General features: G+C 35.7%; 1 protein-coding gene across 1 annotated transcript in view; it reads right to left on the bottom strand.

Annotated features, from left to right (window-relative positions):
* The window catches only part of ADGRB3 (adhesion G protein-coupled receptor B3), a gene marked incomplete at both ends in the record, with an annotated part of 793,681 nt that overhangs the window by 39,898 nt on the left and 730,398 nt on the right, over positions 1-23,385 (bottom strand). Inside the window, 6 exons of the mRNA XM_082669119.1 lie at positions 3,344-3,515; positions 3,844-3,942; positions 8,226-8,311; positions 11,208-11,274; positions 13,594-13,663; positions 16,314-16,464. Coding sequence (XP_082525245.1) covers positions 3,344-3,515; positions 3,844-3,942; positions 8,226-8,311; positions 11,208-11,274; positions 13,594-13,663; positions 16,314-16,464 — 645 coding nt within the window. The remainder of the gene's footprint in view (positions 1-3,343; positions 3,516-3,843; positions 3,943-8,225; positions 8,312-11,207; positions 11,275-13,593; positions 13,664-16,313; positions 16,465-23,385) is intronic.

The following is a 23,385-nucleotide window of genomic DNA, read 5'->3' as shown; positions in this document are numbered from 1 at the left end:
CACCCGCCCTATCCCACCCCTCTACATGGTCACAAAGCACTGAGCTGATCTCCCTGTGCTATGTGGCTGCTTCCCACTAGGTATCTCTTTTACATTGGGTAGTATATATATGTCCATGCCACTCTCTCACTTCGTCCCAGCTTACCCTGCCCCCTCCCCGTGTCCTCAGGTCCATTCTCTACATCTGCATCTTTATTCCTGTCCTGTTCCTAGGTTCCTCAGAACCATTTTTTTTTATTAGATTCCATGTATATGTGTTAGCATATGGTATTTGTTTTTCTCTTTCTGACTTCCTTCACTCTGTACGATAGACTCTTGAGTCCATCCACCTCACTATAAATAACTCAATTTCGTTTCCTTTTGTGGCTAATATTCCATTGCATATATGTGCCACAGCTTCTTTATCCATTTCTCTGTCGATGGACACATAGGTTGCTTCCAAAGCCTTTTGAATTCATATTGGATGAATCATTAAAGACTACAAACAACCACTTTATGTTAGTATGTATCAAAAATACACAGAAACAGAAATATGTTTATCTGTACCCAGTCCCTTTCTAAATTGAAGGAAATATTCCTTACATTGCTTATACACTTTTAAGAAAGAAAAAGACCAGGGAATTCCTTGGCAGTCTAGTGGTTAGGACTCTGCGCGTTCACTGCCGAGGGTCCGAGTTCAATCCCTGGTTGGGGAAATAAGATCCCACAAGCTGCATGTCACAGGCAAATAAATAAATAAATACATATTTAAAAAATAAACATTTAGCTTAGGTGCTGGCATACAGCAAGAACACCATAAATATTAAACAAATAAAAAGAAAGAAAGAAAGAAAAAGTCCATACAAATTATCTTGAATTATTGTGACGAAAATATTTTAAAGTGAAGAAAGCAGTAGGGATAAAACTGTATTCCTAGCATCTCCTATGGGATTATCAAGTAGATCACTAGATTTGAGTCATTATACAATATGTTACAGGTAGCTATTGAGACTATTTGCTTTGGTCTATTTTTATGAGATGTTTGTTCACAGGATATAGCAAGGATATGGAAAGATGTCTTATTCTCCTGGACTGTGGTTAATGCTAGGGCAGTGTGATCACAGGTACTATGAGATAGACCCATTGCTAGCGTCGGGCAACACACATTTAGAAGGTCAGAAAGAATTTCTATGAATTCAGTGATGTGGTCTTTGGGATTTGCAAAATTTAAACAGGGTTCTTTTGGTTTTTCGGTAACAATTGCCACTGAGGAATTCTGAGAGACTTGCCTATAACTGAAATCTGCTCTGTGTATTTATAGCACTGTTACAGGGTATTTTTAAGGGTCAATGAAAAAATACTAGATATGCAAGTTTCCATTTCAGTGTTGGAATGAGAGACATGACACTCTGCTATTGATTTATCAACTATAAAATTATTCAATTTGAACTAATCATTGAAAATGCAATAATAACAGGGCCAATATCCATAGTCTTATTCCCAATAAATACAGAAAATATAGATTTACAGACACCTATTTAACAGAAGCATTTACTATATGATTTAATTACCCTTAAATCATGTTTTTGATAATTATTAGTCCAATTAGCAAGTATGGGAAAGTTCTGATGGAATTGAATTTTTGTGCCAAACATTTTTCTTCATGTAAGCAGCACAACTTTGTGAATCAGCCAACAAAATATCTGTCACTTTAAAACCTGAATATTTTGATCATAGCCCAAGGCTTTTTAGAGAGCTTATTTCTGAAGAAAAAGAGAAGCTTATTTAGAGTTGGGATATTTTTTTCCTCTTTAACACCTAAAGTATTAATATCTTCTGAAAATCTCATGCAGATAAATCATGGATCTTGCTTACAGCCCACACTATTCATCCTTAATCGTCCATCAAAAATGTACCATGTGTCTACACACTTTGAACAATTTTGTTACATAAACATATTAGAGATAACATTAACATATTAGACATAACATTAACACAGAAGACTCTCGGGATAGTTACGGTCGGAGAAGAACATAGCTCAATTTCTTTTTTAACTTTTAAGCAACTTTGGTCTATAAAAAAATCAACACTTGGAAGAGTTTTAGTGCTGATATTCTAGGTAGAAATTTGTGATGTCTTGGTAACAAAGACCTAGATCAGATTTTTTAAGTGATGAAATCCCCCCTTCCCCTTGCAATGTGAAATCATTCTTCTGTTTTCATTGTTTCTCATCCTACGATGTTCTGGGAATACACGTGTGGGTTTATTGCTGACATCTGTATTACACTAAAGTAGCTCAGAAATGCTGTTCTCCTCATCTGGTAAATGAGGTAAAAACCTGTGCTTACCATCACTCATCAATGTGAAAGCTATAGGATGTGTACTCAGATGCGCATGTATCTTTTTGCAATGTGCCCATCACAATAGAGTTCTCAAACAAGCTAGATAATGTGAAATGACAGTGGAGACCATCTTCTCAAAATTACTAGCATGGCACTGTGTCACTGTGTGTTTTAGTCACCACCGTCCCCAGAGTAAATGCTCAAATGATTCCTAAACCTTGTAAACACCGTATTGGTGCTTGCAAGCACTCGGAATAATTGTTGCACCAGTTGGAAAACAATATTTTATCCCTAAACAACTCAAGTCTGAACTCCATCATTGATCTTGATGGATTTGGTGCAGGTTAGTGTCTCATGAAGGATGACTTCTTTCCTTCACTGCTGCCAACAAACCTCACCAGGACCTGGAGAAGCACTGTGATTACAGACCTACAGTCCTTGGGGACCATTACTGCCCAATCATGCTCCACTGTGTCCATATTTTGTATTTTCTGAGCATTGTCATCCATATCAAAATCATCCCCTTTGAGTAACCTTAACCGCATCTTAGTACAGAGACAAAAGAACCCCTCGTTCATCTTCAACATTTTCTTTCTAAAACAAAGTCTGTCAAGTATGAGGAATGAGGTTATGCTGTGTGTAGAAGCATGAGTTAAGGAACAGGTTTAAGAAATACCATCGCAATTACATTTTAGGTACGCCGCCCATGCTCTTATCTACACCTATGATTGCAACATAGCCTCTCTTGAACCCACTGTCCCTGGCTCTTGGCACCTCTGGTTGCGTTTTTCCTTGCATCACCCCATCTGTTCTAATCTGTCACTTTCAGAGTCCAAGGAGCCCCCTTGAACTTTGCCTTTGCCTTTTCATTTCTCTTTAGCGTTGACTCCCAAACGATTGTCTTTAGAGGAGACCAGCTTTAACCTGAAGATCAAGTTATTAAAAGAAAAGATCCTATTTGTTAACATGGAAAAGACTCTTCTAGGTATCATTCTTCTCTCTTGCAGAATGATCTTTCTCACCTCTCTCCGGAGAATGCAGTGGACCATGACAATCACAAAGCCTTGCAATGAATCAAACACAGCAAAAAGTATTTGAAACAAGATGGAGCGTTTGTCTGTCATGGCCAGAACTGCAGACATCCACGTCAGAGCCAGAAGGGGCAACACCACACAGGAGCTCCAAAGAGACGCCCTGTTGGAACACAGAGGAAGCGACATTACGTAGCTGCACATACGTATGCCCCAGGCGATAACCAAACCCCAGTTCAACAAAGCATTCTTGTAGGTGGCACCAAGACATTAACTTGGAAACCACAAAGCAGATAACATTTGATAGTTTTATTTATTTTTTGATAAACAATCCCACAATCGTTACAAAAGCCGTTGCAAACTATAAATATTTAAGTATGCTCTTAGCTCTAATATTAGCAAACATGATTTTTTTTTTTTTCCATCGTAGCATTTTCTCACATGCACGGTAAAAGATTTGTCACAAGAAGATGTAAATGATTGGGACTAACATGGCGTTACTGGCGGTGGTGGCTGACAAAGCTGTTGTTGAAACTACTCCACACTTGGCACATTTGAGCGTCAAACCGCTATGAGGCTCACTCATCTGACTGCAAACAAACAGAACACCCACAAAAAGAACAAAATATTGAATTGTCACCAAAAAAAAAGTTGCCACTGCAAGTTAGCTTTTAAATACGATTTCATGCAGAAAAGTATATTTATCAAAGAAGAATGCTCTCTGTCGTGTTAAAGATGCATTTACACTACACATTATTTTTGTAACATTCACCGCTTAATAATATGGGCCTTTGTTACATGAGAAGCATATTTCCATAATTTACACCATAAATGGCCCTTGTGTCTACAGATCAAAGTTGCCCAATACACTGAGTTAAACAAAAGCATGTGTTTGTGTAGACATACAGTGAAAACCCTTTATTCAGACCCTTGATAATCAAACAGGTAAGGATTCCTAGCTTCAAATATTTTCAATGTCACTTACAGAAGACACATAATATCAATTAAAACCTTCTGAAATGTACACATGTATCTCAGAAGTCCAATATAGGGAGATATATATTTTAGGCTTTTAGTCATTTGTGGAAGATGTAGCTTTTATCTCAACATATTCATATTTGGAACTTTCTTATAGCATCAATGTACTGTCTATATTTTAGGATGATCTGAATATAGGGGCTGATGAAATTTGATGAAATATTAGTTGATAATAAAAAGAGTGATAGTTTTCTGCTTTAATAAAACACACTTAACATAGTCACCAAGTTCAAAATATTCTTTCTGCACATTTTGTCATAGACTCCAATAGCTTTTAAATGGTCTATTCAAGTCTAGAGGATATTGCAGGTAAATTCAGATTCAATCTATTATCTCACAGAAGCAAAGTCACACTACGTAGAAAAACTTGACACATTTTTCTTTAGAAAAAAGTCCTTTGAAAATGACTCGTTTTTAGAACCCTATAGTTTTAGGAAAAACCAAAAAGAATTACTTGAATCAAATTTCAAAACACTTTAAAATAATTTTCTGTGGTCTCTTGTCCATTCCCATGTGATGTTTATGTCTAAAATATAGGTTTGCCCAGTAGGTTTTTCAAAAAAATAATATTGTGGTGGGCCTGTATTACTATGTGTAAAATAAAAATGGCAGAACAGAGAAAGTCATAAGGGGCTCCTAATTCAGAAAGTCTGGTTTCTTTCAAAGACGTGCCTTCACTGTTGAGTTGCACTTGGATGAGATGATAAATCTGAAAGCTATTAAGTAAATTGACCTGTAGATCCCGTGAGAAAAATCAAAGCTCTCAGAGTTAGATATGGGGGTGGAGAATATGATTCTAAACCGTTCACTTTACTGTTTCAACCCAGGGCATATGTACTAGACACAGGTGTCCAGACTTTTCTAAATAAGAAGTAATAAGAGTCTACCCAGTTTGGTTCATGAATGCCCCAATGGCCGGTGTGTGTGTGAAACTGCTCCCAGGAGAATGCCTAGACAAGTGGTCTCCACAATATATACTTTAAAATAGTAGATGAGAAAGTTCTGTTGCAGAAAAAAAAAAGAGAAAATAAAATATTTTACTTGAGATGTTCTAAAAAGACACATGTCATTGTATCTTGTTTTCATTCTTTCCAACTATCATTTTATATAAGATGTGTTGATATTTGCAGTAAATTCCCCCTTGGTAAATATACTTATGTATCAGAAAAAGTTAATCTAGTTTGGGTATTACAAAACTTGTCAAACTATTGTACTATTATTTAAATATTCATTCACTCATTCCTTTATAAATCTTTACTGAGCATAAACTATATGCCTGGCAGTTTCTAATAATTGATGATAAAAAGAAGAAAGGGAATAGATAGAAGAAGTAGATAAAATGGGAGGAGGAACATCTTGGTACCATATTTGATTCTAAATAAATAATAATGTTTCAAAAGAAACACTTGTTTTATATATATATATATATATATATATATATATATATATATATATATATATATATATATACAAACAACCTGAAATGGTCAATATTTACAATTAGGGAGATCAATTGTTAAGTTAATCAATTAGCTTCCTGCCCAATGTTTCTTTAGATAATTCTGATTATTTGTTCTTCACTGAAGTCTTTATTACTGGTCCCACTGCTTCTCTGTGAACTAAAAATTAGCTGCAAATACTCATATCTTCTAAAAAAAGACATTAAATCACACTTTGGAATAGAGAGCAAATTTCAATCTTTAAGCTAAAATAAGATTTTCTACTATAGAAAAAATATTTAAGCCTAGAGTCATTAATTTGTTAATAGTCCTTTTCTGCTTTGGACAGTAAGCAGCATTCTGCTTCTACAACTTGTAGTAACATTATCCCTATTTCTCCAGCAGTGGCCTTTGTACCAGAAAAAAAACAAAAAACAAAAAACTGTTTGACTCAGTTTTTCCAGTAAAACAGGTGTAACTTCTAATGATATTTTTAGAAATAAAGGTTTAAAAATTATTCTGTAGATTGAAATGGGTAATTTCTAAATTCATAATATGACAATGTTGCCATTTCTCCTAAACCTATATTATCTCTTCCAAAGAGCTATGTGAATCGAACTGGATGTTACGTATAAAATAATCAAATGAGAAAACAATTCTGACTGAGTTTAATAAATCCTTAGCATTAAGCTCATTCTGATAATCTCGTCTCTTTTTCTGACTTTGGTGTCATGAATGGTGGAATGATGGATGCTTGATTGACAGAAGTTCAGGGTCCTTTGCAAGCCAGCTGTGCAGCTTGGTTTCTTCATCTCACCCATCATAACAATAGCCACCACCTGCTGAGTGAGTGCTTGCTATTTGCTAGAAATTCTAATGAAAGTTTTATACACATTGTATTTCATAGACTCTATTATGAGGCGAGAGTTATTATCCCCACACACAGCTAGGAAACTGCAGAGCTAAATACTGAGCGTGGATTTCTATTTTATTTTAAAGCTTTATCCTAACCACTAACCCACTCCACCTCCCAATTAAAAATAATAATTATACAAGTCTACACCACTAGTGGCAGAACTGAGTTTCTATATCCAGTACCCAATATGAACAATTTATTCTAACATGATTAATCTAGGCAAGAAATAACTGAAGTAGCTATTGCTCCAATTCTACCCATACGTCAGACTAATGAGTAATAGTGTGACAAGTTTCGTTCACATGGTATAGAAAGCTCAGTGTCTGTACAAGTTCAAGTCTGCCTATTTCAAGTTGCTTTAGAGATTCATCTGAAGTGAAGACAGTCTCTAGATAGGAAGTGATTCCCCCTCAGAAAGGAGCCTCCAATGATGTTTTTATTCATCACTGCAAGTTCTAATGCTTGATATGATTGATATCCAATTTTATACTGAAAGCCATTAAACCTAGTCTTTTACTAGGAAAAAAAACTGCCTGGACTATCTTGTCTTATAAATCATTACATAGATTATAAATACACAAAGGACTTGAAATTCCCACCAGTCAGTGATAAAATACTATGCCTATTAAAGAATACATAAATTATTAAAGAAATGAGAACAATTAAGGGTTAAGTTTTGAATGAAAGTACAGTCAAACAGAAAGGAGAAAGCTATAAACTTTTTATAAAAAATGATACAAAGGGAAACTCAAAGGCATTAATATTTCATTCAAGTTTTTACAAATTTATATGAGCTAACAATATAACCTTAAAAAGCTGCTATCAACCTGCTCATGAAATGTTATTAAGTCATTAGATATGGTGATATTACAATGACAGTAAAATTAAAGGACATGTTTTTCAAAATTTTATAAGTGGTTAAAATGTGCAAGTGACAATTATGAGTAACTCTTTGTAGCAAGTTATAGTGAACATGTCATAAAAATGAATACATATGATAAGAATAGTGTTTCAGAAGTGATTATTTCAAGTGAAGACTTTTTCTGATATATACAATGAATCAAAGAAAATGTAGTATTTTGCCCTCCTAAGGTTTGCTTGTCCTGATTCTCTTGTGTCCCATACTGAAATTATGTTCAATCTACCCTACTGTCCTTTGTGACTAAAACTAGGAGGTCTTTGGAAGCCCACACCCAAGGACAAGAATTTCAAGGCTAGTCTTAACATTTAATCTTATCTTACAAAGAGGCAATATGCACATACAAATCCAGATTTTCTTAATGGTCTTTTTAATTATTTTCAGATTTTGGTCCCACCTCTTTAGGAATAGCCCATTGGAAACTTGAATGACAGAATCTACCATACACACCAGTTTGTCAAGAACAAAATTCAAGGCACGGTCAAATGCAGTCGGTGACCTGGGATTGGAGTATGGGACGCACTGGTAAAGACCCTTCGAAATCCACCAGTTGCAGCTTACCCGGCTCTGTGTTTCAGCTTTCTATCTAGGATCCCATCTCTTGAAACAAGTTTATTAAATACCAAAATGCCAATCACCATGTTGACCTGTCAAATAGAAACAAAGGTTGGCCTTTCAATGATATTGAAGGGGATCGGGTCCCTGATTTTTCCTGAAAACCCACTTTTATCCATTCACAACCTCGGCAGAATTATATACTCACAATGGTAGTGATAGGAAGCACTTCTCAAATATTTTACAAGTGTGTAAAGGAAACTGGGACACTTTAACAGTGGTGTTAGTGTCTGTCTCTTAAAGGATCCTCATGAGTTGGAAAGGTGTGTGACCTTAATGTTTTAAAGTGCATTAAGCACATTTAATTTCTATGCTTTGCAGCTTACACTGAGGAAATTAACATTCAACTGCCGAACTTTTCAATTGCCATACTATGCCAAGCTGGCATTCTTCTCTCTGAGTCATCCTTGAATAAAATAAATTGGTTAATGAGTTTTACCCTATGCCTGGGAATCAAAAGACTTTGTCTCGCAGTGTGTGGCTAGGGTGAGCCCTGGCATCCAAAGGTGCTAAGGATTTGTTGTTGCTCCCAGCTGGGAGAACAGAGCGCCTCAATTCTGCACAGTGTGCAGCTATTTCTCCCATGAGGTAGGGAGCATTTTAATGCACCATGCTTTTCTAGACAAAGGAGAAAGCCTCTTCAACTCAGCTGCATCCTTTAAGATGTACACTAACACTAATTTTTACAATGTGCTCTATTGAACCCTTCTCAGCCTTTCCTAAGACTCTCTCACCCACTCAAAAGGTCTTTTGCATAATACAGTTGAAATGAAATCACACATATTTGTCTTTCTCAAGTCAAATTGTAAAAAGCTGTAGAGATTGCTGTGGTCTATTTCTCTTTAAAGATTTATTTATTATTTATTTATTTATTTAATTTATTTTTGGCTGCGTCGGGTCTTAGTTGCGGCATGCAGGATCTTACGGGATCTTCCACGAGGCATGCAGAATCTTTCGTTGCCGCGTGCAGGTTTTCTCTCTCTAGTTGTGGCACGCAGGCTCCAGGTTGCGTGGGCTCTGTAGTTGTGGCACGCGGGCTCTCTTGTTGAGGCGCGAGAGCTCAGGAGTTGTGGCACACGGGCTTAGTTGCCCCGCGGCATGTGGAATCTTAGCTCCCTGACCAGGGATCGAACCCACGTCCCCTGCATTGTAAGGTGGATTCTTTAGCACTGGACCAACAGGGAAGCCCCACCATGGTCTATATGTAGCAGCTTTATTCTAAGAGCTCCCGGTTCTCTAACCTACCAGAGCTTCCTGATAAAGGAATCCAGTACAATGCTGGAACCAAGATAGATAATCAAGGAGAAATATTTTCTACTTTTTGCCTTCCTGCCCCTCACCCTCCATGGTCAAAAGAATCTTGGTGCGACCCCCAATGCAAATGGTGAAGCCTTTACACTGAAACTAGCAGTTCACAAGACTTCTGTTTTAAATGAAGCAGGATGACCAGTTAGTAAAAAAAGAAACTTCCACTTCTGCAACATGCTTTGGGCAGACGGAACATAAAGCTGAAATCTGCTGAATTACTGGTGTAAGGAAGATCCAAAGCACCCGTGAGGTAAGGACTTAGGTGTCACTCTTCATAGCTTCCTTACAAGATGCCATTTGATCAAGAGAAAGAGTTACTCATCTTTGTACGTCTATTATTTGAACTAAAAAATAGAAAGTGTATTCCATGGATTCAATTTATCTACAATTTAATCATGAGGGGATTCATCACCACTCCAAAGACCTTTTATCTTTCAATTATGCACGTACTTTTTGTTTCTTCATTTTAGGGTTATAGGTATGTTAACCTAGTAGCCTAGGGAAATAATTCAATTGATTACATAAAAATTTAATGCAGCAGACAAAAATGTGTGCAATAGTTTCATTTGCCCTATGCTCTTCTAACCCTCATGCCTAGATTTTCTTTTTCTTGTGAGTCACACACAGTTCCTGCTCTCTGTTATAATTTAGAGGCGGAAGGACAAGCTTTACAGGAAGAAAAGTCACGCAGAGTTATTAAGAAAGATATCGCTAGCTTCCAATTTATTGAATGAATTGTTCAAGAAACCAAAGGGTAACTTTTCAATTAGAAATCTAATTGTACAGCGAAATGGATCTTTGTATTTCATTCAGATCGTTTCTTTACTCTCTAACATTTTTCAAAGACTTATTAGGCAAGAAAGATTTGTAATCAATAAATTCAGAGAGAGAGAAAGAAAGGCAGATTAGTGGGAAATTTTCATGTTCCTATAAACAAACATGTAAAGGAATTATTTTCTGATTCAGAAAAGAAAAATTTGTATAACTTATGCATAACATATGGCAGGGGTTCTCAACTGGGGCCAGGGCCGGGGTGGGGGGGAGATTTTTGCCCCCAGAGAACATTGAGAAATGTCTGGAGACATTTTCTGATTGTTAACAACTGAAGGGTATTATTGGTATTTAGTAGGTAGGTGCCAGGGGTGCTGATAAATACACAGGACAGCCTCACAACAAAGAAATGTCCAGCTCAAGATGTCTGCAGCACGGAGGCTAAGAAACTTTTACCCACGAACATATATTTTCTTGTTGCTATTTGGTATCAGCCACAGTTATTATTAAGAGATCTTAATAACTATGTAGCTCATACAGAGTAGTGTGAAGTTGAAATAATAATGATGAAATTCTATACATTAATGAGGAAGAATTTACCAAAACTTAAACTTCGTCACAAATGTGAAATTCCTGTAGGAGAAATCCCACACTCCCACGTTTAATTCTTCAGCCTTCAAAATAAGAATATTTTAGCGTAATAAAGGACTGAATGGCAGTTAACATTCAAATTTAAGCAAAGATTCATTGAACTTTAACATTTCTACACAATACGGAAGTGTCTCTCTAATGGAAACGAGGTAACCTTCCTTTGCTAAGAAAACAAACTAAGTTGATTTCGGTGTTTACCAGGACAACAGCAGCTGCGGGTCCCACAAAAGCGTAGAGCAGTCCTCCTTCAAGGGAGAGCCAGCAGCTGAAAATAACATCAGATAAAAACTAACAAAAATTAGTGATAAGGGTTAAACCACTAAAGTGTGATACAAATAACTTGGAATTTTGGCATATTTCAAAGGTTTGTAGTTTAAAAAAAATAGCACAGAAGAAGTGGAAAAAAGCTAAGATTAGCTCATTTAGTGAGTAAGAAATACTATATACCTCTCACAGAAAAGACGCTTTGATTATAAGGTCTTACTGTTGGGCAGTTAAAACATTTTAGACAAATTACTCTTGCAGTGAGATTTTTATACTGACTTTCAGTACAAAGGTGATGATTAAGTTTTGTAAAATGCTGCTTTACATCCATTACGGAATTTTTCAAATATACTTTGAAGCAAGAACAGCATGTTTTTAGAGTCTTATATGTGCCATTTACCTGTTCTTCTTTGAGACCATTGAGATAGTGGGAGACATTGGTTTAAAAGCCATCATTGCAAAGAATGGATAATCTACATTTTGCATGCTTTTTTTTTCTTCTAATTTTACTTTTTCTTAGACTACTAAAAAAATCACTGAAGATAAGCTTTTGAATAAAAATAAATACAGCTGTGTTTGTTTCAATTACTAGCTTCACCAAGAGAGGCAGGTTTGCATTGATAGAGACATGGTAACCACTTAGGTAAAAACACTCATTCTCTCATAGCAGAGGGCTGTCAAGAGGTCCCCTTGATGCAGTCATGCCCACCATTTCATGCACTTGTCTTTGACCTCTGACCCTTTCCGTATTATTTCTCAGTCCTCAGAATCAGCAGACTGCCTCCAAAGTGACCAACAATCAACAATTAACAATAACTGTTCTCTCTCTTCTAAGAACTTTTCTATATTGGCTGTGGTGGTGGTTACATGACTTATGCATTTGTTAAAACTCACAGAATTATATACACTTAATAAGGTGAATGTTACTATGTAAATCAGTGCATGCGTGTGTGCATGCGTGCGTGTGTGCGTGTGTGTGTGGATTCAAAGTCTGCATCTAGTTATTGCTCCTTCGCCATAACAGTGCATAGATAAAAGTCTACTTTTCCACTTTGAGGTCGACGATTTAATATCTATTTTAAAAATAAAATACCTGGAGAAAAAGCCCTTAATCTGATAGAATGCTTCAGTTTGGTGTCTCTGAGACTGTTACTCAATTTCTACTGCATTTTTGTGTAAATTCACCTTCAAACTGATACATTCCTCATCGTATTGCATTCATTGTTAATCATACACTCCTTGAAAGCTGGAACTGTGCCATCTATAATCCTACTTCTTTCCATGTCCCCAACATGGTGCCTTTCAAAAAGAGGCATGCTACTGTGAAAAGCAATAGCTTAAAGGTAATGGTGCTGTACTAGGACTGCTCTACAGCATATGCTACCAGGGAGTTTTTCTGTACTGTCGATTGCATAAGAAAAGCAAGTGCTCTGATGACATGAGTTCTTGCAATTCTTTGGAGGTTTCTTTCGGGTGGCAGGTGAAGTGGTGTCTTTTGGCACACTCTCCAGTTGGATGTACCCACCGGAGGGCCTCATTAGCAACAATCCGTATCTCAAACCTGAGCACAGTTAAACAGGGCATCTCCCTTTAAGACGTATGCCTCTAATAAGATGCACATCTCTTTCCTCATTTCTCTACTGTCTCCTCAACTTGAAAGAGCAGATGAAGTAAAATATGAAAGTGCATTGCTTTACATCTGAAATATTAAATTTAGTCTTGACTTATAAATTCTCTCATAGAATGTTATAAGTATTCCAGCTCTGATTAGGGTGGGCTGACGCCACATCCCTTTTTCTCCCTTCTAATTTCTTCCACAGCCCAGGAATTTTCTGATTTGGAGTCTATTGATTCCCTGACCTACAGGTTTCAATATGCATTACCCTAACATAGCAACAAAACTTGAACTAACGTGACATAATTTGGTGGCTACCAGTATATACTATCATCTGTGAAATCAGAAGCTCAGATCGGAATCATATTCTAAAATGTAAACATTTCAAGGTTTATCCAGTTCTTTAAAAAAGGTATCTGAGATTGAACATGCAAAGTAAATATTGAAATATTTTAGAAATTAAGGACGCTGGTCTTACAAAGACATGGGAGACTGAAACAAGAATTCTGAATAGTCCTGCAGCATTTAGTGTTTAACTTTTGTGCATTTAAGCCACTTCCATCATTCCTCAGTAATATGACTTATACCATTGTTAATGACTCAGTGATAAAGTGCAAGCCATCAGCAGTGCCAGCCAAGACTAATGAAGCATATTCGATGATTTACTTAATAATAAACAAGATTTATCACTGTGGACGGACTTACTAGTGATCAGTGCCATATCCTTTTGTCCTGGTGAAGCCTACTGATGTGGCCACCACTAATGCTGGTAAACCTGCAAGAAAAGCATTGTCACACTTCACATTCAGCTACAACCACTGTGCACACTGGCTCAAGCAAAGCCAGAACAAACTTGGAGTGCTGAAATCGGAGGAACTACCTTCAGATGAATCACTTCATAAAGTATGTTTCCATTACAAAATTTCTTCCAAGTACAAAAACATGAGTACACCAGCTGGGTTTTTAAGTCAGCGCATTTCTCTGATGTTGCTAGGTTACCACCGCATTTGACATGGGTTTAAAGGAAACTCATAACAGAGATTTAGTATATCTTTTGTTTTTTTCCCTAGGGGTTTACACTCTTATAAAGGAAATTTATATTTATAAAATCAGAAAGGCAAAAAAAGGATGTTCTGGTGTGATGGAGTATCACAGAAATGGAACATTCAGTTGGCCTCATATCGATCCACATCAAGTTGTACTTATAATAAGATAGAAAAAATAAATCACTTACTTCTTTATGATTTACTTATAACAAGAATGTAGGAACAGGGTTAAGGGCTCGAGGAATTGATTTTTAGGCTTCCTGCCCATACTCCTTTAACAATCCTGAACAAAGTTCAGGGAATTTATGCCAGTTTTTCTTCATGAACCTCTAGGTAGGTATCACTCCGGACAATACTTAGTCCCTCTTGGCATTCAAGTGCCTGCATTCCTGCACCAATTCCAACCTGACATCTTTCGGTTTATGTTTCTATGAATCATGCTTACCTTGCTCAAGTTCAGTGGAAACTCCCTGTTTTTGGCGAATGGAGTTCAGTCTAACCTAATGGTTTATCCGGTCATGCCTTTTTATCAGGAAGACCATGTTTGTGTTTTCAGGTTGAAAAATCCATCATCTTCCTGTGTCCCCTCCATCCATCTTCTTTCTTCCTATCATTTTTTCTTATTCTCTTCTGGGAATCTTCAAATGATATCACATTCCTTCACGAGGTTTAAATGATGGGAACTGTAAAGAGCACCTCTGAGGAACACACCATGTTCTTTTAAACAAATGCTGGTCTCTCCCTCTCTCTGCATATATATGATATTATATGTATGTGTATATGTATATATCTCTCTGTATATATATATATGTGTATATACACATATATATATGTACACACATATATTTGTAAATATATGTATGTATATAATTATATGTATAATGTCTCTTCCTCCCCCTTTCTTGTCCTCCATCTTCTCTTCCTTTTTCATATAGTTGAAATTTTTGATTGACCAGACCGAGTTTGTTAGATAAAAATTCTCTTCTGGGTGCTAGCTGAAGAGCTAATAATCTTCATTCCATACAATTTAGATTTAAAATTTTTCTAAATTATTATGTTGCCCTTTGCCATCATGAAACTCATATGCTACTATTCTGCCCACTCCCAGACCTCCTGACAGTCTAGAACCATTGGTTTAGCTTTTTTGCTACCCAGAGGAGTTTAATATTAGCTGTCATCCTGGAGACCAGCTGTGCACCCTTCTCCTCAATATCATCTTTGGTAATGATGTTAAATAAGGTAGCTAAGGTTCCTGAAAATTGCTACTCTTTATGCTTCAAGGAAAGTCTTCATTTCCCTGCATACTGTAGTTCTTAGACCTAATCAATTCCTGATTCAACTTTAGAAGGTCTTTAACATGAAATCCAGACAAAACTTTTAAGAAACTGTAAGTACATTACATTCTCCAATCTCTTCTTAATGGTTTTCCCATTTCCCTGTGCAGACATGACATCCCCTAGCTGAAAACTGATGGATAATCCTCGTGTTCTTGGTCCTATATTTTCCAGCATGAATTATTCTGGTATGGTAATAAGTTCACTTATTTCTAATTTTTCAGGGTCCCTCTAGCATCCTATTCTCCAGTCTTCTGGTACATTAGGCATTTCTTATATATTTGGTCCAAAATTCTCCAAGTTTTTTAGTGCAGGTCTTTTGAAACTCAAAGGCAAATAAGACAAAATCCTGTTTTTTTCCCTAAAACTAGTTTCTTAAGTGAATTAAACTAATTAATTATAATTAAACCAATTTATTAATTCCAATTAAACTTTAGAATTGGTCCTTTGAAATGTATAGGTCTTCCAGATGTCCATTTCATAAGTCAATGTGACAGAAACTTTTCCTAATGAAGAATTAATTCATCCTCAGCCCATCAGCAATTCTGTGTTTCCTTTGAGGACCCCACAGACTAGCCATGAGGTTTCACTCACGGTCTGAACAGCTTTCTCCTGTGACGCGAATAGTTCTATTGAAATGGAGTCCTCAGAGTTTTCTTGTGGGGAGTCCAGTACATGGTTAGTGTACATGACTAGAACATCATGCTTTGAGCCCTGAACATCTTAAGACATTTTGTGTTTCCAGAACCTATTAGTAGAGAACACTTTGATTCCTTGTCTGTAGATACCTCAGGTCTCATTTCCTACCACGTGGGCACTATTGATTATCAACTGACCAGCTACGTGGTCATCTAATATTCACTCCTTTTTAAAGTTCCAAACGCTCAAAGAATGTTCAAATATGACCAGCCTCCTATATTTCCACTTCCTCATATCAAATTAGACAAAGTAGCCTGGGGATAATCACACTCTCCAGTTTCATTCATTACAGAAGTGTTCAAGGTCATTTTAACAAGAGCACGAAAGGGAATATTAATATGCTTACCCCATCCAAGGCACAAAAAGCGTTTCCTTATAAGCCGCGTCCTAATTTTTCCAGTTACAGCCATATATGATTGCCACGCCTCAGTCAAAACCCAACAGAATGAAGCCAGGAAGAAAAAGTGCAAAAATGCAGTGGTGGTTGTACAGATGCTCTGTGGAAACAGAAAAGACTCACACTTAATATGCGGGCATCACATGTCCTTCAGAAGGTTGTTAATCTCCAACCCATTGCTTTTACTTCAAATATCTACCTCTGCTTTGTGACAGAGTAATTATTTACAGAAATTAGAGACCCTGGAGTCTTTATGCTGTACATTATCTATGATAGAAAAAAATGTCCTAATTCCACTTGTGTGTTCGGTTTTTTATGAGGTGAAGCCTGAATGTAAATTTAAACTCTAGGGAGATTTAAATTAATACTTTACTTGAATTTTTTTCTTGAAACATAATTATGGGAATGATCCTTTCTTTGGGTTAATTTAAGTTACAGACATGTTGCATAATTCTTTTTGGTACTTTCTTTATCCTTCCTTTTTAACCAATAATGCTTTGTTGTATTATCTGTTGATGTTAAGATTATATCGCCACAGCCTTTCAAAAGAAAAAAATTACTATGCTTTTTTATACAAGTGTGATATTCAAGGTGTAAGGGCAAAGTACAAAATGAGGTCTGGCTAATAGCCTAGAAAAAAATAGCATACGTATTTCAAAGCACTTAATACATTGCTCTGTGTTATTACACTATAATGTGTATCCTAATCAAATCATTTTGAAAAGCTAACCAAGTCACTGGCAGTACACAGCCATGATTTCAGAGATCTTTTTCTTTGTGCAACTTAATCACTTAAATGTGCCACCATTAGTTACTTGTGACTCATCTGCAAAGATGAGCAGCTTCATTTTGGTAAAGGCTGCTACTTACTTCACTACTGGTATAATTTCTTTGTGTAAATCTTGTTAAAATGCCAGTCTTTATAAACCAGTCCCACTAAGCAAACTAATTTCTTCCTTTGTCAGTTTCAGTCTTGCTGTTTCCAAAAATTGAAAAAAAGCAAAACATAGAGAGCTACAAAAAAAAATCACTAAAAACTCATAACAAAGAAATAAAAATACAATCCCCATCCTCCCATCTCCATTCTGATCCACTATAGCAGAATATCTTTAAAAAAATTTAACCCAAATTATTCAAATTATTTGTTTATTCTTTGGAAATTCACCAGATGTTAATTTTGCTTTTCAGTTCTTTTAATCATATATAAAAAAACTTTACCATGTTTATCTCACCAGGTTGATTTAATGAGGAGGGATAATGTACAGATGCTGAGTAGGACTGTGCTAGGCAGATGGCAACTGCTTAATCGATTATGAGTATAATCATCATTTTTTAAGTAGTACTAAAAATGCTGTTACCATTTTTCAGCATGGGATTCCTTATTTCATGTGGTACTTAAATCTACTTGGTACTTAAGTTTATTCTTACAAAACTGATGGGAGTTTGGGACTGACATGTACACACTGCTGTATTAAAAATGGATAACCAACAAGGACCTACTGTAGAGCACAGGGAACTCTGGTCAATATTATGTAACAACCCAAATGGGAAAATAATTTTAAAAAGAATAGATACATGTATATGTATAACTGAATCACTTTGCTGTACACCTGAAATAATCACAACATTGTTAATCAACTCTAATATAAAATAAAAAGTAAAAAAAAAAAGCAATCCATAAAGATATTGATAACTTTCAGTCTGAGAAAGTCATGGATTTCCAGCACCTTCTTCCTCATCCCTTTACTCCTGTTTCAGCCATAATGCAGGAGCTTTAACCAACTGTGATTCCTCCTGTACTTGAGACACAGAGTTTTTTCCACATTGAAGTTTAAACATCTGCAGGCTGATTACTTTGCTCCTTCTTGATCTGTGGTCCCTGATCCCGATTTGAATTTCAAAGATAACCCTTCCATTCAATTCCTGGACTAGTTACACTTTCTAATTCACCTGTCATTTCCTTCCAACTGGTCGTCTCCTCTCAGTTGTATGTGTTTATTGATTTATAAACTATCAGTACAGGCTTATATGAAACAATACAAAATGTTGAAATGTTTAAATGATAAGTGCTAGAGGCACTGACATTTTGTAAGAAGTAGTAAAATGCTCAAGGTCTCACTACAGTGACTTAATTTGCTCTCGCTATATTATGTTTGTTACTTTGGGATTTATGAGACTCCCTTTAATTCTAATGTAAATTGAAATACACATAATACAAATAATTTGGGGTTACTGACATTTATATTTTGAGAATTCATGTCTCTCGGGACAATAATATGGTCACAACGTGTGTGGGGAAATATACAGTAACGAGAGAAGTAAGACCCATTTCTATGGGTGGTGGCATCCTACTATGATCAGATGAAATTCATATACATCTAGACAGTGCTCCAAGTATGGAATTAAGCTGTCTCAATGTAATAAAGGTGTATCTGTGGACTAAAGAGGTCTAAAGTTACAAAACTAATCTTGTACAAAGGGTACAGCAAAACCCTATGATGCTGAGAGAGAGGGAGCTACATTTTGCTTCATTATCACGTGAAGGATCAGTATACTCAGATATGCACTTCATGAAACACACACTGATTTTTCTACTGATGTCTTATATTTGCTAAGCTGTCTTTTAAAGTACAACTTTTATAAATAGCAATTTTCAAATAAAGTCTGTTATTTTCACATTTGTCCCATCAGTTTCCAGAAGGTGGCCACTCTAAGTCTGGGGCTCAGGATTCTCTGATTTCTTCTTCCACAGAACCTAAATCCCACATCAGGAACCCACAGAGATCACCCATCCTTGGATCCCCACAGTACTGGGGACTTTTCCACTTATAAACTCAAACTCTGATTTTCCTTTTCTGTCAACGTTCATGTCTTGTCTCTTGGTCAATTCTTCCTGCCACCGGACCCTCTGTGGTGATCTCCACCCTCTCACACCCTGTCCTTACTCAGCCCATGTGTGTCTGCTCTCAACTCCATCAGAGCTGGGTCTTCACAGCTTGCCACTCACTAGCTCTTCAAGCTCATCATCCACTTCTTCGGCTCCTCCTTCCCTGTTGTTGATAAATATTACAAAACTTGGAAAGGTATTTAACTTGGCAAACTGAGGACAGTTTATACCTATAACCTTCACGTACACTTTTCATTGCCAATCCATAGGGACAACAGAAAAGGTTGCATAAAATAACTGGAAAGAAAAGATATGTAAACTATGGTAGACTAGGTACTGTGAGAAATGCCTGATAAACAGAGAGCTGACGAGGGAGGAATGAAGAATACCAAGCCCAAAGCTACCCATTAGGAGCAGAGATTAAGACATGGAAAGTAGGAGATGTACGATATATGGATGATACAGAGGCTCCTACATCTGTTTAAAAGTATTTTTGGAAGAAAAAAAGAGAGAAAATTTAGGGAGGAGGAAGCCTTTAAAGAAATATTATGGGGAAATTTCTCAGAACATTAAAGATCCTCTAGCTGGAAGACAGATACACACACACACACACACACACACACACACACACACACACCAAGATCTATTGTGATGAAATCTGTGAACATCAAGAATAAAGACAAAATCCTAGAAGCTGTCAGAGTCAAAAGAAAGATTACTTCCAAAGGAATAAGAATCACATTGACGTCAGATTCCTTGTGAGCAACCCAGGATATAAGAAGACAATAGGCTATCTTCAATATTCTAAGGGAAAATAACTTTGCAGAATTCTACACACAGCAAAACTATTATTCAGGTAGAGGCAGAAATAAAGACATTTTTTAGAATGGAAAGGAACTTTGAAGTTTATTACCTTAAGATTCTCTCTGAAAGAACTGCTAGACAATAAAAACCAATAATAATAAAAAATCCAGAAGAAAGGAATGAGACAAAAGAAGTCTCATGAATATCAATATTAAAATATGTTAAGTCTTAATAAATGCTTATTAAAAATTAAAAATATATATTTATTATATAGCCACTTGGATATATAATTCAAAATACTATCAATGAGGGCTAAAAGGTGAGACATAAAAGTTGCAAAGGAGCAGGGTAATTTAAAAGTATGTTGAAGCCTCTTTTTTTGTCTGCAGGAATATTTCAGATACTGAGTAACTCTAGATGTTAGAAAGACATGTTTGAACATTTATGTTAACAATGTTAAGGTAACCAAAAATGGTGGAAACAATATATTTGTAAAATAGTAGAAAAATTGAACTAAGAAAAATCTATCAGTCCAATTAATGGTAGGCAAAAGGGCAACTAGAAAATATAATACACAGAAAAATTAAATGAGGATAAGAATAATTCCAAACTACAGGAATCACAATAAATGGGAATGCTTTAGATTCACTAGTTAAACGTTAAGAACTTTTATCCTGCATAAGAAATAATAAATCCAGTAATGAGTTTATAAGAGACCTCAAACACAATGACATAGGAAGACTGAGAATAAAGAGATGAAAGAGCTATATTAAGCAAATGCTAATAAGAAAAAAATCAGATGTCACAATGTTAATATTGAAAAGAGCATTAAAAGAGATGAAGGACTTTTCATACTGATAAAAGGAGCAGGCCATAAAGAAGTTTCCAAAGTAACACATTTCTATGAAACTCATCACAAGTTTCCAAAGTATATGAAACAAAACCTGAGAAAACTACAAGGACAAACTGTCAAACTAAGTTTACAATGAAAGAAAACTTATAGCTCTCAGAAAGTCACAGAAAAGTGGAGAAAAATAGTAATATGGAATACTATAACAATCAATAAAAGTGATTAATCTTCTTCCTTTGCAATATTATACATCAGAAACAACATGTGCAGTTCTTTAAAATACAAATAGAATATTTATAGCAGTTAACTAGTGCTAGGACAGAAAGTAGAATAAAATAAACTTAAGAAGTTTGATAACATACAGGACATTTTCACAAACTACAATGTAATGAGTTTAGAAATCAAAATTAAAATTCTGTACCTCTTGGGGGGAAAACTTTTAAATAATTAATAAATTAAAGAGAAATTAAAATCCAAATTATAAACTATTTAGAACTGAAAATCAGTATCAAAACTTGTGCAATTTTACTATGACAGTACTCAGGAGAGTAGAAGCCACAGACAGAAAACAAGAGAAAAAGAAAATAAATGGGCCACTTAAAGAAATCAGAAGGAGTTTTATAAAGACAAAAGCAGAAATTACAAATGAAAAAATTTAAAAAGAGTCAAATTGATCTACAAAACCCAAGCTGATTCAAGAGGCTAATAAAGCACCTACACCTTTGGCTATTGTGGTTTTTTAAAGGGTGGAGGAGAAAGAAAAATAAATAACATTAGGAATAAAAAATGTTATTAAAAGTATCATAAAAGAATAGCAGGTAATATATATATATATAATTGAAAATCTACATAAGATGGACATTCTTCAAGAAAAACATAAATGATCAAAATTGGCCTGAGAGATAAAATTTAATCTTAGCTAAAATGGAAAGGTAGTAAAAGGTAATAAAAGAAATCTTCAAAAATGACAGAAGTTTCAGAAAAATTTACTGGCAAATTCTAACAAACAATGTATTATAAGTCCCATTTTATAAAATATTTTCAGACCAAAGAAAAGGATGAGAAGTATCTGATTCATTTTACAAGGCTAGAATAACATTGACATCAAAATGAACAAGAAAACTATGAGCCACTTTCACTTATCTACATAAATGTGAAAGTATTAAATTAAAGATCAAATCCAGAAATACAGAAAAAAAGATAATAAATCACTGTCAAATAAGTGTGCCCACTAATGCAGGATGATTTCAACATTTAAAGTGACCCTCAATATAATTTATTATATTAACAGATTAAAGAAACCATGTGATCATATCAATAAATGTGAAAGAATTTGATAAAATTCAAAATCCAATGATCATTTAAGATATCTTCATTACATATTACAAATAGAGGAGAACATTCTTACTTAATAAAGGTTATCTCTCCAAAACTTATGATTGAAAATCATATCTAATAGTGAAATATTAGAAGCATTCCCATCATGAATTAAAGCAGGCCCACCATCACTTCTACTATTCTAAATTGTATAGGAGGTCCTCACCAAAACAATATAAGAAAAAGTAATAGGAAAGGAAGAGACAATATTTTCATCATTGCAGAAATATATCTCCTTACTAGAAAACCCAAAAGGATCAATTTTTTAAAAATTGGAAATAATAAGAAGAATCAACAAGGTGGCTGCAAATAAGATCAACATACAAATATTATATTTCCTGTACACTGATATCAATATACAAAACTGACTTCCTTATATACCAACAATATCCATTGGAAGATGTAGTACAAAATTTCTAACTACTCATGACTGATTTGTCTTTCTTCTCCCTCCCAAACCATGTTAAAATGGCCAAATTTTTAAGCAACAGGAAAAAAAGAGAATAGGCAGTAGACAAGAGTGAATGAACTCAAGGCATTGACAAATTCAGAAGATGCTGAGGGAAGGAGGTGTAACTGACTTAGAGTGGCAGAGAAAGTTACAGCCTAAGCTCTTGTAGGGTGAGGGGGTGGTGGAGGAAATACTGACTGTAATGGAGCCAAGTCACTCTGCAGACCTTCAGAGGGTTTAACACGTGGAAACAGTAGGGGCCAGAAATGGAAGGAAGACCCAAGTTTGCATGGGACTGAAAAAGAGCCAGGTTGGTTGAAAACTCTACATACAGAGCAGCTGAAACTATTTCTTCCCAGCTCAATGCAGCCTAGCACTGTCACAGGGAGGCTTAGTCTTTGAAAAATTCAGTGGGTTGGGTTCTGAACTCAGACACCAGTCTCAGTGGGTAAGTGTACAAGGCAGATACAAATGTATGTATTAAACCATAGGGCCCTCCCTCTCTGTCGCCCTCACTTCTACTCCCCAAATGCCAGCAGGTCAGAGGTTAAAATTCTCCCCCAAAGGGGAAAAATCTTCATACCCTGGCTCATCCTTGATTAACATGTAGATTACCTTTCAGTAAGTCCATCTATCCTAGTAGAGAACTTCA

This window comes from Grampus griseus, assembly GCF_964374135.1.
Source record: "Grampus griseus genome assembly, chromosome: 13".
Lineage (NCBI taxonomy): Eukaryota > Metazoa > Chordata > Mammalia > Artiodactyla > Delphinidae > Grampus > Grampus griseus.
The sequence above is the reverse complement of the archived record's forward strand: the minus strand, read 5'-3'. Positions and strand labels throughout refer to the sequence as shown.